The sequence below is a fragment of the Bactrocera oleae genome, chromosome 4 (assembly GCF_042242935.1).
Source record: "Bactrocera oleae isolate idBacOlea1 chromosome 4, idBacOlea1, whole genome shotgun sequence".
NCBI classification, from domain to species: Eukaryota; Metazoa; Arthropoda; class Insecta; order Diptera; family Tephritidae; genus Bactrocera; species Bactrocera oleae.
This window is the reverse complement of record NC_091538.1, coordinates 71,678,318-71,694,851: the sequence shown is the minus strand read 5'-3', so window position 1 is coordinate 71,694,851 and position 16,534 is coordinate 71,678,318. Positions and strand designations below refer to the sequence as shown.

The following is a 16,534-nucleotide window of genomic DNA, read 5'->3' as shown; positions in this document are numbered from 1 at the left end:
TTCAGCATATTATACCCCTATAGCTGTAGAGTAAAGCTTTGCAGTAGCTAAAATCTAAAATTTTGTATCCGTTTCTGTGGTGCGAACTTCGAGGCCTTCAAAATAGGAGTGGAAATAAAGATGGAATTATCTCCGAATTAGAGTTTGGATTTTTCGCATCAAGCCAATTTTTGAGTTTCCTATTTCCACAGTTTGCAGTGTCTGAATCTAAAAATATTAGTGGTACCGTCACTTTGAGGACAATAAATTGAAAACCATTGGATAAAATGTCATGAAACTTTGACAGCACTCTAGTTAAGATTATTGCGCTATGAGAAAGACAGAGATTTTTTGGACTTTTCAGCCCATACAATAGTAATCATTTAGCTGGGAGCGATATCAAATCTCACAACTCTCTTTAAAATTCTTTATACAAAACAGAATATTATTGAACATAATGTATAGGCCAGAGGACCAAAAAATGCTACGACGTTGAACTACAAACTCATGTCAATTAGCAGGCGGTATAATAAAGAAACTGGATTTCACTTTGGAAAATCTTGACTGTAAAATAATTTAAAATTTCTATATTAATTAAATATTGATATAAACCACGAGTTTCTTAAACAAGCCACATTAAAGTTTTGATGAGTATGGGTAAAAATATAGAAAAAAAAATTTTAACTTCGGAAGCTGTAATACCTTTCATAAATATTAAATTTACTTACACGAATTTGATTTTGATCTTGTTCGTTCAGTTTGTATGACAGCTATAAGCTATATTGGTCCAATATCAGCCGTTCCGACAAATGAGCAGCTTCTTGGAAAATTGCAGTACAATACCTCAAAAACTGAGGGACTAGTGCGCGTATATACAGACAGACAGACGGACAGGGCTAAGTCGACTTGGCTCGTCATGCAAACATTTACATATACAAATATATATATATTTTATAGGATCTCCGACGTATCCTTTCAGGTGTAACAAACTTCGTGGTAAACTTAATATACCCTGTTCATGATATAAAAATGAAGTTTGTGTCTTCTCTTGAGTGTTTAAATAAGTCGAATTACTTTGACTTTATAGCGGCTTTGTTTCCAAGCGAATTCACTCGGCGCTTAAAACTCTGTACGCTGTTTGGCTCAATTTACATGATGTTATGATCTGCCTCAGTTGTAAAATATTGTTTGACGACGAACAAGTACTGCTTTCTTTGATATTACTAGAAAACTTGATTCGAACATCCGCTAAGCAAATCTTTATTCACTGCATCACTTTATTAGCTCGGCTGCTATGCATACACTCTTACATAGAGTGTTCGCTCTTAGAAATTAAAATCGTTTCAATTATGTCGGATTCTGCTTTTGTCTGTGATTTGAACCCACGACCAACTGTGTGTTAGTTACGCGTACGGTTACTGTGAGTTCACTTACTTACGTGAATTATTTACCTCGATAATATTAAAAAGCCGAACTGACTCATAATTTGTATTTGAATTGCTTTTTTATTACTTTCTTTAAATAATGATGCGAAAAAAGAGAACAGTACGAAAAAACTTAATTGTATGAATAAAATTCGTGAATTAATTATTAATATATTTGTCTGCATAAAAAATTACGCAATATTTTATACAAACATTTAAACATAAATATATTATATTTTTTGAGTGGCAAAATTATTGCGCGTCATTTGTGATTTATAAACCAAGAGCAGCAAAAAATATGGTCCACAAGCGATTATATTCTATATATATATATTATAGCTATTCTACAGTGATAATATCGGTCACACAGCGACACACATAAATTTTAATAATTTTTGGCACATAACTGACTACGTTACTTCGTTGGATTCTCACATTCGATGTGGAAATGGTTTGTACATAATTAATTTAATTACAAGTGCTGTCAAAAGGCAATGCGGAAATTATGGCATGTTTTCAAAATCACGCGTAAATCATTAGCGCACTACACACATACAACATACTAACTAGTCTACATTTGATTTAAATTTTTTTTTTTTGTTTCTTTTATGCTAATTTATAAACATTTTTACAACTTAATTTATTTACAACGTTTGTCGGTCAAAAGCGCAATTTTCGACACACACAGAACATAAATAAAATTATAAAATAATATATGCATACATTTACTTTTAAATAAACAATACAAATACACTTTGCAATATCAATTTTCTTTTTTATTTTCTGAAAAAGTCTTTGCGCGCACTTTTAGCAAGTAAAAGTGGCAAAAACTCGTTTACACTTCACCAGCTTCATTGGTAGTTCCTTTTGTATTCCTGAGCGCGCCTCACGTCAATGGCACCGCCAGTGCATTTGCGACGCTACATGCACGTTTGTCTCGAAAACACGACGTGAATCGGAAGAACACAAGCGGTAATTTTATTTACTGGACTAGCATCTGACTGACCGCAGAGCCAACGACTGTAATGGCCTAATGGCCCGAGGCGCTCAACGCCCAACGCGCCAAATACATTTGCAACTGTGTTGCATGCCACCCAAACAGCCACTCAGACGAAACTCTCCTGACGCGTCAAATTGAATTTGAAATTGCCTTTGCCACTACCGCTACCGCCATACGCGCCCGCAGTCGCTTGCGCGCCAGCACCATTTCCAGTAGAAGCAGTCAGCGCACCATCACGGCCGATCTGCTCGACAGTTTGCTCCTGCTTTTGCGCCTGTAGCAGTTGGCGCGCCAAAGCCGAAATGTCTCTGCCATGGCTACCGTCCAAGGACCATGCCTCCATACCCGCACTACAGCCACCAATAGACAGCGCCTGTCGGAAAAAGGCTGGCACGCGATGCTGCTCCAACAGTTCAATGCCCAGACTAGACTCGTGCACCAAGTGTGTCAATGTATGCAGAATCGCTTTGATAGTGCGACGTTGTGCATCGCTTTCGGCTCGCGATTTGTAGCTTTTATAGAACTCCGTTTGGTATGCGCACGTGATGAAATTTATGATGATGCCATTGGCCAAGTGACTGTGGCACTTCTTGTTTATCGACATGTTGTGCAACATCGCAACGATTTGTTCCTACAATGAAGAAGATGAAGAAGAAGACAACAGGCAACGAATTAGGATAAGTCGAAATTTGATTGCTAATATTCTAAGAGAAATGTGCCTCATGGCCACTAAATAAGCGTAAGCTTTCACACGCACACACTCTTAACGCACAAAAGGCTCAGAGCCCCTGCCGCTGAAGCATTTAAAGTGAAGAATTAGTTTGTGCCACAAAACAAAATGATAAATATATTGTAGTCTAAAAGAAAAAGGAAGAAGAAAAATTGCTTTACAAATTCGGAAATAAATTTCACCAGTTCTGATCTTTTCCCTGCACACATTTGGCAGGCGGAAGTAGCTGCACCTTTGCCGCCAACAACCACCAAACTGCTAAATGCTCATCGGCGTCGGTACAAAGCTTAAGCATTTTGTCATTTGGAATCCCAATCACTAGCAGTTGAGTGCGTTTGCCTACCAACTTGTGCCTACGCCCTTCTTTCCACGCAGCCATTTGCTTTTCGTTTCATTCTTCACCCAACCGCCACTTTAATATGCCATTTGAGAAAATGTTACTTGAAAAGCTTTCAATAAAATTAGAAATTGCATTTTAGTAGCGATTGACTGAGTGATTTATATACTCCAGCGGCCATCCGGCGCGGCCTACAACTGTACCCCTCAAACCCTCAAAACGGCTCGGCATCGATTAATGTCGTTCGTCAGTTCAATATCAACACACAGCACAGTTGGCACGGATCGTTGGGCGATTTAGAAGATTTTTAGTTCCTTCTTGTATGCCATTTCTCATTCAGATCTCATACTACTCGGCTTCTTATGGCATTTGAGCCGCATGCATCACCCTACCTACGTCACTTAAGAGTCTCATAAAAAACACATTCTAATAGAAAATAGATGTTGCCTTTTTGTTTTTGTTTTACTTTGAACTTGTGTTTTTCTGTGGTTAATATATGGTGGCATGTCCCGTTGAATTGAATGTTTTATTTGTCACTTCGAGCGACCGAAATTGGAACAGTTGAGGAAAGAGACTCAAAATGGGTATTTATTTTTCCATTGCCAATTGAATGTCACACTTATCTTACTAATATACTACTCTACACCAAGTTTATATAGTAATATCGTCTTCACTATATTATATATATATATTTTTCGTAGCCTCTACTTTTTTCCCATAACATACATTTATTCTGCACATAACAACCAAAAGGTTGTCAAGTTTTGATTTGGTATTATCTACTTACGTAAAGAAAAATAGATGCCTCTTCGCCAAGTGTCTGCAACACTTCGATCAATTTAAAGATTGCCTCATTTGACATTATCGAGTAATGTGACGTCACCTCGATGCGACTTAGATTATTCAAAGCGGCTGCACATAACAGCAACGTCTGCGCACAAGCAGTACTCGTTGTCAACTGTGTCAACCCTTCCACTATGATCTCTGCACACGCCTTCAGGCCATCAACGCGGTGTTCAAGGCCATGCCAAGCAGCAGTGATTTGCGTCAGCAGTGAGACCGCCTCGCGGCGCTCAATATCACCGCGCTTAAACTCGCCTTTGCGCTCTTTACCTGGCACTTGTATAATGTCGCGCACTATTTCAATGCCACCGCATGCGCCAAGCTGCGCAATCGCCGCTGGTGAACAGCAAACTGTAGCAAGTGCACGCAATGCTTGCGCGCGCACTGAGGATAACTTATTCTCAAGGCAGACGATGAATAAGGCGCGCACGGCTTCATTCTGCACGAACGCATCGGTGAGCGAAGCGAAGCCCTCGTAATCGATGTTCATTAGCGTCGCAATCATGTTGATGTTAGCGCGCAGCATGAGATCGCAATGGCCCTGTTCGACACTTTGTACGATAACGCGCACCATTTTCTCAAACAGCTGACGCAAACTAATCAGCAAGTAGCGCTTCAGCACGTGCACATCATCTAACAACGACTCTAGATTGATGTAGTGTTGGCGCTCGAGTGAGTAGCGTGTGTCCTTTGTTATTATACGCATCTGCTCAATATTTTCGTCATAATGCTTGCGATCGGAGCGCGACTCATTGAAGAAGACAGCGCGTCGCTCGAGCACCTGTGTAAACTCGGCGACATTCACCAACAGCTGTTCAGCGCTAGAGAGCGCCTCGTGTAGTGTGGCTTCCTGCGCGCCAGACAATATGCGCTCCACTCGCTCAAAATCCGATTGCATATAAAGAGCGCGCTGCTGCAACTGCCGTATCAATTTGGCTACGGTATTCGTCGTTATCGTTAAATTCTTGAAGGCTTCTTGCGCTATAGATTTAGTCTGTAGTGTAGACATCACTTCATGTTCATATGATGAACGCAAGTCATGCAACCAATGCTGCAGATCCGGTGCATGTCCATTTAACAATGGATTATCATACTCATGAGTGACGTGACGGAAAGACATCTGCGTCCAGGGCTTTGCACAACTGCCTTCTGAGGCTTTCGGTGTGCTCGTACTGGCCAAAAAGCGCTGTTCGGTCTCTTTCAGTGGCGATATCGTGTTATCCATATCGAGCGCTTCGTACTTAAGCATATTGTTGTTGCTATCTTCGTTGATGTTGCTCGCAATTTCACCAGCGGCGCCCAGTACCACTGTTTCATTGTTGTACGGCTTTGCGGTGGGAGTTGTGGCAGCCACACCAAGATAAACAGTTTCATTGTTGTAATCTGGCACAACGTGCAAACGCGTACGTGAACGATTATGTTCCGCTGAACGATCAAGCTCATCAAATGAATTGCTGTCTTTCACTGCGCTGCCGGCATCGCGCTCCTCATCACTGTTATTTGTTTCCTCGAGTAAGGTGCGGCGCTTTGTGGGTGACAAGGGTTTCGTGGGCTGACGTATGATACGGCGGCGTCGTTTCGGTTGCTGTTGTTGCGCTTCCTGCGGTGCGGGAACGGCCAGTCCACTGCTCGCATTGGCATCGTCGAAATTCAATTTCTTCGCAGCACTCACAGCCTCGTCCATCAACAGCTCATCAGCAGACAAGCATTTTGACAATGCTGACGTTGATTCTTGCTTCGCGGCTAATGCGGCATCCAGCGCAGTCGTTGTGGCAGGTGAACCGGAAAATGATATACGTCGCGATACGTTAACCAGCGGTGAATAGAATTCCGATTTGCCTACGCGTCTGATAACTGTGGGTGGGGTCTCAACCGCCGCTGAGTGCACTGAACTCGGCGAACTGGCCGCACTGCGCGCGCTGCCCATTGATTTGGCGCTGGGTGATGAGGGTTTCGACGAACGTCCTCCGAGACTGCGACCACTGTGCGACTCATCATTATCAGAGAAGCCGGAGTCCTGCAAATATTCGCCAAGCATTGAAATGTGCTGATTATTAACAATGCATATATAATATAAAGATATTTAGTATAGACTACAAGAGAATTATATACGATGAGTGTCATCTTATGATGTAATATCACTCACCTGACTGCGTAGACTGCCAGGACTGTCACGTTTGCCCCACGACAACTTTGAGTTGTTCTGTTCGTCATCGACTTCCTGTATACGCGACAAATTGCTCAAGTGCGAACGAAAGCTCCCCGAATCCAGCGAATGATACCCGCCACTGTGGTTGTTGTAACGCGAACGCTGCGCGTTCAGTTGTTGTGTCTTTTGTGTGAAGTAAGAGCCGTAGTAAAAACCGCCACTTGTCAAACTGCTGCCATCGCCGATGGAGGATGCGCCACCAGCCGCTGAGGATAGCGCCAAAGATGAGGGTAACTGTTGATTATCAGAGCCCCACCACACTTTGCTGTAGCTGCGTTGGAAAGCCATTTTTTGTTTGTTGATAATAAAGCTGAGCTGGAAAATTGGTTGATTTAGATGATCTGCAAGCAAGAGAGGAAAGTAGAATTAGTATGAACTTAATAACTTGAGTTGAAAATTTATAATCGTTATACTACAGTATAGCTACTGCACTCAAAATGTGAAAATAACTAGGAAGTTCAGAGCACAGCTAAATGGGAGTGTGTGGTTTTGGGTCAATTAAAATTAAATTTAAAATTAAAATTAAATTAAATTTAAAGTAAAAAAATAAAATGAATAAAATAAAAAAAATTAAAATTAAAGTAAAATTAAAACTATAATTAATAATAAATTCAAATTCAAATTACAATTAAAGTAAAAAATAATATTATACTTAAAATAGAAACTTAAATTAAAATGAAAATTAAAACTAAAATTAAAATTAAAACTAAATTAAACTAAAATTAAAACTAACATTAAAATTTAAGTTAAAATTAACACTAAAATTAAAATAAAAATTTAATTAGAACTAAAATTAAAATTAGAGTAAAAACTAAAATTAAAATTTAATTTAATTTAAAGTAAAAAATAAAAAAAAATGAATAAAATAAAAAAAATTAAAATTAAAGTTAAAAGTAAAATGTAAATTAAAATTAAATATAAAATTAACATTAAAAGTAAAGTTAAAATTAAAATTAAAATTAAAATACAAGTTTAACTTAAAATAAAAAATTTTAAATTATAATTTTAATATTGATTTGGTATACAACGCCACATTTAGCACAAGTTTGTCTCCCCCTATATAAATATGTGTAATAGGGTATAACGAAGCTTGCAATTAAATGTGCAAATATACCGTTATTTGTAGAAGTACTTAAAAGTGCATTTGTAATACACAAACAAACCCATGAGTTGAGTGCATTTACAAGTACAAATACTCTCGTTCCACCTGAATGACCGGAACAACTACGCACACACACACATTCACATCACAGTTACAAGTATAACTTACAGTTACACTTCTGATGTTGCAACAGTTATACAAGTACTCCACAACACAGTACTGCACTCAACTTTGATTCCAGGTAACTGGACACAGTCACACACCCACACAGGCACAGAACACACACATTGATAGCGCAAACGTCAACAGCTACAGCAATCGAACTTATTTAACGAGAATTACTGCAAAAATTGGCATTTTATTGGTTTCCACTATGCACCGTTTCGCATGCAGTGGTTGAGGCGAAAATGGAGGGAAACTGCTGGGCGTGCAATAAGTGTGTGTACACAGCCACAAACGACTGCGCCAGCCACGGCATGGTAGAGCAATATTTGTTTATGTGTGTGGATGTGTGTGTTTGTGTTATTACGTATTAGAAATCGTACATTGATTGCTGCCATTTATGAGTATTTGAAATGGGTCAACTCAGGTGTTTGACTTCTAACGCTGGTTTATAAGCATATCCTGAGTAGAGAGTTAGATTTTGAGTGTGCTCATAATAAGTGCAGTATGCTGCTATTTTTTACTTGATTGTGGGCAACTTTGCGTGTAAATATGCATGATACAAAGCTGCCCGCTCTTACAAAATATGATTGGTCCATCTTTACGCGCTTTGAATTTTTTTTGGTGGGTGAGTGAGTACTGAGTTGGGTAGTAATCCTCAGATTGTTGAGAAGTTCGCCAAATTAATACATTTCAAATTTGAAAAAATAAAACATTTTAAAACGGTAGCAAATCGTAGAGAATGGTTGCCATCTATTTTGAAGTTTTACTTAATTTTATTTATAATTTTTTTAATACATATCTTATTGAATTTTTTGTGCAAAGAGTTGCCAAACCTTTTAAATTATTACGTAGTTATATTTATCGAATTTAGAATTTATGTCTTTAAAAATTTAAGAATATTTTATGTTAAAAGAGTTGCCACCTGTTTTAAACAATAAAATAAATAGAGATCATCAGACGCATAAAGATTACTCTATAAAGCGGCTTTAAAACGCTGATTTTGGTGAGATGCCACTTTTCGGTATTTTACTATTTTCCCTAAGCGCATTTTGTTAATTGAAAAAGTAAAAAGCCATAAATTCAATTTGAAAATATGTATCGAAATCCCAACTATGTCTATGCAACATTAAATTGTCCATTTAACTATTTAATAATTCCAATTTCCCCCACTTCCTTAGCTTTGTACCTAACATTTAAGCTAGAGAATTGTTAAATATTACTATGAAAAAGAAACTGCACAGCAAACAATCACAATATCAATTTTATTACATTATACACATATTTTATTTTCCAAGGATATAGGCAAAGAGCTTAAGCGCTTTTTTACTATACTCGCTCCCTCCGCACAACACGTCTGCATTCAGTATACTTTTTAATTTGTAATATATTTGAAGCAACATTGATTGTAGCAATGTAACAATGCAACAATACATAACCGCATAAACAAACAACGTACAAATAATTTCCACTTACTTCGTGGAAAAAATGGAAACAGTGAAAGGCTAGTTGGACGCAAAAGGACACAGACCAGTTGCCAACCAGTTACTAAAACAATTGAAAGTAGAGCGATTTTAGATGTGATATTTAACAAAATACAGCTTTACTGAAGATAAAATGTTCTTAATGACCATATTTTAAAGAATGTCTTATATCATTTATAATTTTTAATATAAAGTTTCGTTCTATGCTAAAGTTTTTATAAAAATTATAAATAATGTTAGAGAAAAGCATAAACACAAAATTTCCTGCAGGGCATATAGTGGGTACTAGTTACTACTGTGTTGCGTATACGCCATGGCACATACGCACGCAATTTTAAAAGGTTGGATGCCATAAAAGACACACATATACACATGCACAAAAGCCGCACAAAAGCGAAATAGAGCAACACAAATAACAACGATTGTGTGTGTTTGTGTACAACAACAACAAGAGCACGCTGATTGTTGCCATATTGAAATATGACACAATTTTAATTTCCGCAAGAAAAAATTAAATTTCCGCTTTTACGTTGGCATTTTTGTGTCTCTTTTATAATATGAATAAATAATAAAATTATTTTAAAGTGTAAGCAATAAGCAAAAAGCAGTAAGCATTGTATGTAATATAAAGTAAATGCATTGAGTGTAAATCAATGAACAATGCGCTAGTATTTATATGGATTTTTATTAGTCTTTTGTGCGAACACGCACACACATGCGTACATGCATACACACAAACACATCGACATGTATAGAGAAGGTCGCGCATCAGGTCATACGCTAAAGCTTTTTGCTCCAGCTAATGCACGTACATGTGGCGCACGCTTATTCGTTGTTTGCAAATATTAAAATCTTTCATACTTAAATACGAAATCAATGTCGGTCAGTAGTCGGTGTATAAAAGTAAAATGTCAATGCGTTGAAACATAACTTCGCTTTAGGCCGTATGTAGAGTGGCTTTGTATATAAAAATATATTTAATAAAGAGTTCCGAGCGATTGCGTGTGGCTCATAAGCATACTACTGTGTATACTCGTGTGTACTCCAAGCTTAAATCCACTGACAACTAAATTTGCACAGTTCAGCATTTTTTAAAAATTTTTCTTTTTATGAGTGTGTTAAAGAAATAAGTATAATAAAATTGAGAAACAACATGCGTTGTTCGAAAAATAACATTTTTTCAACTTTTTTACACACTGCAGCTCGAATATATTTTTTACAATTGAAAATTGTTTTCTATACTCTCAACATTTTTTTATAATTCTAAATTGGTGTTAAATGTAAATTTTTCATTCCTTTAACCTACAATTCGAAATGCTTTTGACACAAATTGGAATAGTTAAGAACAACTTCATTGCCAAAGAATACATAAAATCACCAAAACAAGATTTGAGTGCAACACGGCGTATACGTAACACTTCGGAGACATACCATTCTACTTGATGTACGATGATATTAGATAGAATGCAAAGTGTATGCATGAGTAACACCAAAAATCCACAAGCTGCTGTCATCTCATATATATTCAAAAAATCAATGTATTTTCGACACCAATACGCATAAGCAGACCAGCACTCGCATAATCTTGTAAACACACACACACACCACATGCGCATCAAATATATGAAAAGTAAACTTTGTAAATATGTATGCATTTATTTATTTGACTGCACTTGTCTAAGGCAGATAGATGCTGATGTAAGCGCGCGTGTGTATATGTGTGGGTGTGTGTGGGTATTAAGTTACCGCAAATTCGAAAAGCACTCAATGAATTTTTGAAATGTCGGCAAGGCAAGCAAATACCAGCAAAGTTAGTGTGGCGAAATTTTGTGAAAATCTCAGCATAACAACTACTTATAAGCAGCTTAAAGCAAAAATAGACAAGGTACGTTTACTAAGTAGGTGATATTTTCAAATAAATAGTATAAATGCGAGCGCTGGAACCTTTACTATATATATATAAATTTCAAGTTGAGAGAGTTTAAAAAATGTGGAAAAATTAAATAAATATCAAAATTTATACATTTTCAATGAAAACGAAATGAAACGAATGAAGAATGAAAAAAATTTAAAAAAAGGAAAAATGTTTAATATTTGTCTTAATTAAACATTTAAACAAGACAAGATTAATCAAAAATACTAATAATTCTTTAAGCAAAATGTTTAAGACTAAGACAAGATTAATCAAAATTAATAATCATTTTTTTAAAAAAATTTTTAATTAAGACAAAACTCTTGGAATAAGCGCTTCCGATTTACTCAAAACATTTTAACTGCATTTAAATCGAGCTGTCCTCTTATATTACTACGTGTATAAGTCGCATTAAATTATATTCAGGTGGCATTTAAATGGCAACATTTCATAGCAGAACTTTACTGATTTCATTTTAAATAAACAAATAAACAACATTATTTCAGATGTAACAAATCGAATTAACACCAAGTATTGAAAAGTATTTAAATTTTATTTGAAACATATTTATTCAGCCTTTATATTTATATGCTGAAATAATAACGTAATTGATCTGAAAGCACGTCTGTATGTTTTGCGCATATTTGTGCTTGTGTGCATGTGTGTGTGTGTGTGTGTGTGTGTGGTGTAAATTTGAGAAATTAATTTCATTTTGAATTTAAGCTGACCACGGAAGTTCAACTGCTTTTCCTTGAAGCCACTTTAAAATGCCTACAATTCTACAAGCATATGTACATTTGTGTGTGTGTGTGTGTGTGTGCGTGCAAAGTGTATAATTCGGAGCCACTTTAGCTGAGCATTGCCAGCTTGTAAATTTTGTTGTTGTTTTATTGTTTGTTTAATATTTGATTAGGCATAATGCGGCTTAACACACAAATTTCAGCATGTTCATGTAATTTGGCATAATCAAATAAGAAATTTTCATAATTAATGTGAGCAGCCGACTGATCAACACACACATAAACGTGCATATATCTATATATTTAGTACATATATTATATATACATTATAAATATTGTACTTGTATTTGATGTCTGCCAAAAATATGTTCATATTAATTTAGTAAAGGAGTTTGTGGAAGATTCCACAAATTGAATTACGGTAAAGTATTTAAGTTTTATACAAAACTATTTGCATGTACACATACATAAGTGTAAATTAATGAATGTGCCTTTTGATTGTGCTTAAATATTTGTTGAGATTAACATTCACGATTAATAGTTTAAACTGAACATTTCTCGCTTTGTATGGAAAGTAAATATTAGTGCCGTTAGAAATTCCAAAAGAAAATAATTTTGAACTTATTATTAAATAACAAATATAACTAAACACTAAATACTGCATACCGAATATCAAATACCATATATCGTGTTCAAAATACCCAATTTGAAGTACTGAGTACCAAAAACCGAACATTGAATTCCGAATATCTTAAACCAAATAACCAATTTTAAATACCAAATACCAAATATGCAGAGCGAATACCAAAGACTGAATATCAAAAATTTATAACCGACTACCCAGTAATAAATACCAAAAATCATTTAACGAGTACCGAATGCCACAAATCGAATATCAAATACCAAATACCCAGTATAAAATACCGAATGTCGAATACCAAATTCCCAATATTAAATACTGAACTCCCAGTAATAAATACCAAGTATCATACTAAAAATTCCGAATATCAAATACTAAATACCGAATACCACATACCCGTATTAAATACCGTGTATCAAATATCAAGTACCGAATTTCAAATACCAAAAACCGAATATCAAATATTAAATACCGAATACCCAGTAATAAATACCGAATATCAAATACCAAATACGGAATTCAGAGTATCAAATATTGAATATCAAATACCATGTACCGATTACCAATTGCCAAAACCGAATGTAAAAAATCATGTATCGCAAAGCGAATACCAAATACACAGAATTACAGTTGCAAATTCTTTCTTCATTTGTAACACTACCTGAATACGTTCACTGGAGAAGCTAAAAAAATGGATTCAAGATAGATTAAATTTAAGCAGAATCTTTTGGAATGTTTTCGCTTAACTACAGCTGTGAAGAAAAAATATTTTTTTGCGAATGTACCGTTACAATTAACGTGGCAATGTAAGGACAGCGCCACAGCCAACTGGCAATCAGCATTTTGCCAACATTTCAGCGCATTTATCATTCAATATCTCAATTTTTCGGCCGCAGAAAATCGAAACGGACGCAAATTTTAACTAACGGCAAAAGTTTTTGCAAAAAATGCTTAATATATAATGAAAAAATTAGGAATATATATATTTCATGTATACCCTATTTGTACGTGCAGATAAAGCCGTATGTGACAGACAGTGAAATGTTGCATGCCGTTGACATATGTACCGTTAACATAAAAAGCCGCCAAAAGCAATCAAATTATTTTACATGTGTACCAACACAAAATGGGGTACAACTGTCAGGTGGAAATATATAGATTTACTGTTACATGGGCAACTGGAACTGTAGGTAGCTGCATCTGTGCTGGGAAGAGCAATTGTTATTGTTTTTATAGCCCAAAATGTCAAGCCTCATTCGCTATTAATTGACAGTCGAAGCGCAAAATATTACCAACGGCCAGCCAACTAACGAGTGGGCAGTGAAAAAATTGAGGCCAATGGCAGCGATATCGGTTTTTTGCTAACATATTTCCATCTTTTTTCGCTAATTTATTAACGCAAAGGTAAATGCGTGCAAAGAGTCACATGCAACGATAATAAAGTTGATTGCAGCGAGTAAACAAGCATCTGGTTTGAGCCAGCAGCGCTCTGTGAAAAAGTAGCGGCGCAAGTGTGTTTGTGTGTGCGTATGGGCAAATCGTGGATTTTCGTATGTTTATTTCGTATTTTTCACTTTTTCTGCAATTTCCGTTTCCAATATTTTTCAAGTTTTTTCACCCGCTTTCTTGGCTTTCATGAATTGTAGAAGAGCGAAAAGCATATTCCATGAGAATAATTCAATTATGTGCAAAATCGCGAGCTTAATGCAATTAGGCCGATAGCAGACTATAAAAAAAAAAATTTTCACAATGCAAATAATAAACGGAGAGTTTTAAATACTCCAGTTTTCAAGAGCATATTAAGAAAAAAAGTATTCTTAAAATTCTATGCCTACAAACCGAATCAAAAGAAACTAATATATTTCTACTCGCTAGTTATGCAAATCTGCGGTAACAAAGAAAGAATAACAACACCAACAACCAATTTGTGAAGATTTCTTTTATTTCGCCAATCAAATATATATAATAAATCTATATTGTTGCTCAGTTTGTGTAGAAAATTGCAGTTTTCTTTTATTTTGTAGCAATTTGCATTCAATCAAATCGAATTGTTGGCATACTCGTACTTTTGCCACACACAGTAAATGCCAATACAATGCAGAATTGTGTTTTTAAGAGCACTCTTAAATTTGCACAAATTTTCTGAAAACATAAATATTTTCCATGTGCTACACTAGTCAATGAGAATAACAAATATGAGTTGGAAGATATTCTTCTCGCCAACCCCACTCAACAGTGAAACGCATTAATATGCATTTATATGCGAATGTGTGCAACAAATTTGGGTTAAAACGAGCAAAGTTGAAATTTTTTATAAAATAAATTTTTTTTCAATAATATACCTGTATACTGTATATAACAACATAGTAAGTGTAGAAAAACATTTAAATCTCTGCTGTTTACAGTAGCTGCAAAGTTACCCAACACTAATGTGCCGCCTTAAGGTATGCTAGGGTTTTGCAACTCATTGTGTAATATTCTAAATATAATTTTCATTCCACAATGAACAGATTCATTAGTTTCAACTCAATTCTAATTATAAAATAAAAAAATTAAATACAAAAATAAAACAAAAATTGTATTTTAATTCTTTTAATTCATTACTGCTGTAATTCTGTTGATTATCAAGGATACATGTGGTTATTTAAAAGTATTTACTCAATATTTGCTTTCAATATTGCAGCTTCAATGCCACGAAATATGAAGAAAATAGGTTATCAAATACCGAATACACATTATTAAATAACAGATATCAAACATTCAAAACTAAATATCAAATAAAAAATACCGAATACCACACAAACAGTATTAAATATTGAATATCAAATACTGAATACCGAATACCAAATACCAAATACCGAAAATCAAATACTGAATATCGAGTACTAAATACCAATTTTAACTGCCGAATACTAAATACCGAATACCAAATACCGAATATCAAATACTGAATACCGAGTACCGAGAATCAAGTACCAAGTATTAAAACCAAATACCCTATATCAAATACCGAATACCAAGTACTGAATACCGGGCACCACGAATCAAGTACCTAATATTAAAACCGAATGCCCTTTATCAAATACCGAATATTTCGATTGGATTTTGCTGTGAGCAATCAAAATTACATAAAATCAAGTGAATTGAATGTGGTTTCCTTGTTTTCTCAAAGTTTTCGAGCGGTATTGAAAATTAAAAATATAAAATATGTTTGAAGCTTAAAAAAAGATTAAGCAGAAAGTATATTTCTTACTTCAAATAGATTTGTTGTAGTGCAAATTTTGCTTTTAAAAGTGCACGCAAATAATTCGTTACTTAAAAAATTAAATTATTTATTGAAAATCGTAAAAAAGCTTAAATGGAAAAACTAGCATCAAATTTTGAAAAAAATATCATACCAAAATTTTAAATGAATATTTCAAAAATATTTTTAGTTACAAACTAATGAGTATCCACTCAATTCAATCAGCTTCATCGGTTTATCTTTAAACGCGTTTTTTTTCAGAACTAAACTTTTTCAAATTTGCACTAAGCAGCAAATAAACACTTTTCAATCATTTTTTTTACTTGTTCCGTATATAGTTATCCATACAATGACCTACCAGTTTTTTAAGCTAATCACAAATCGATTTTGGCAAGATAAAAACGATGAAAATGTTGAATAAAATTAAATTTTTTTTTTAGAAACACGCTTCTGTCATTTTTAATTTTTGTTCGACTAAAGATTTAATGGAGAATATCTTTTTTTAAGCTTTTATCCATGGAGAAGGTCGAAATCTCCGCACTAGAAGAGGACCTTTATATTTAAGCCCGTCGGAGATCGCGTGTAACTCAAGAAATATTGAATTAATATTGAACTATATAATTGAATTTATAAATATTTTTCTGTGCATTCTTAAAACCGCTATATAAAAATACTTAATTAAAAATTTTAAATAATTTATAGCGATTTTTTTTAATCCCGAAAAATTA

The 16,534-nt window shown here is 35.0% G+C and overlaps 1 protein-coding gene across 1 annotated transcript in view; it reads right to left on the bottom strand.

Moving 5' to 3' along the window:
• Positions 1–1,464: 1,464 nt before the first annotated feature.
• Positions 1,465–16,534, bottom strand: part of insc (inscuteable) — a 31,828-nt gene continuing 16,758 nt past the window's right edge. Inside the window, exons 2-4 of the mRNA XM_014247474.3 lie at positions 6,460–6,863; positions 4,258–6,330; positions 1,465–3,034 (exon numbers count right to left, since the gene is read on the bottom strand). Coding sequence (XP_014102949.2) covers positions 2,510–3,034; positions 4,258–6,330; positions 6,460–6,810 — 2,949 coding nt within the window. The 5' untranslated portion in view covers positions 6,811–6,863 and the 3' untranslated portion in view covers positions 1,465–2,509. The remainder of the gene's footprint in view (positions 3,035–4,257; positions 6,331–6,459; positions 6,864–16,534) is intronic.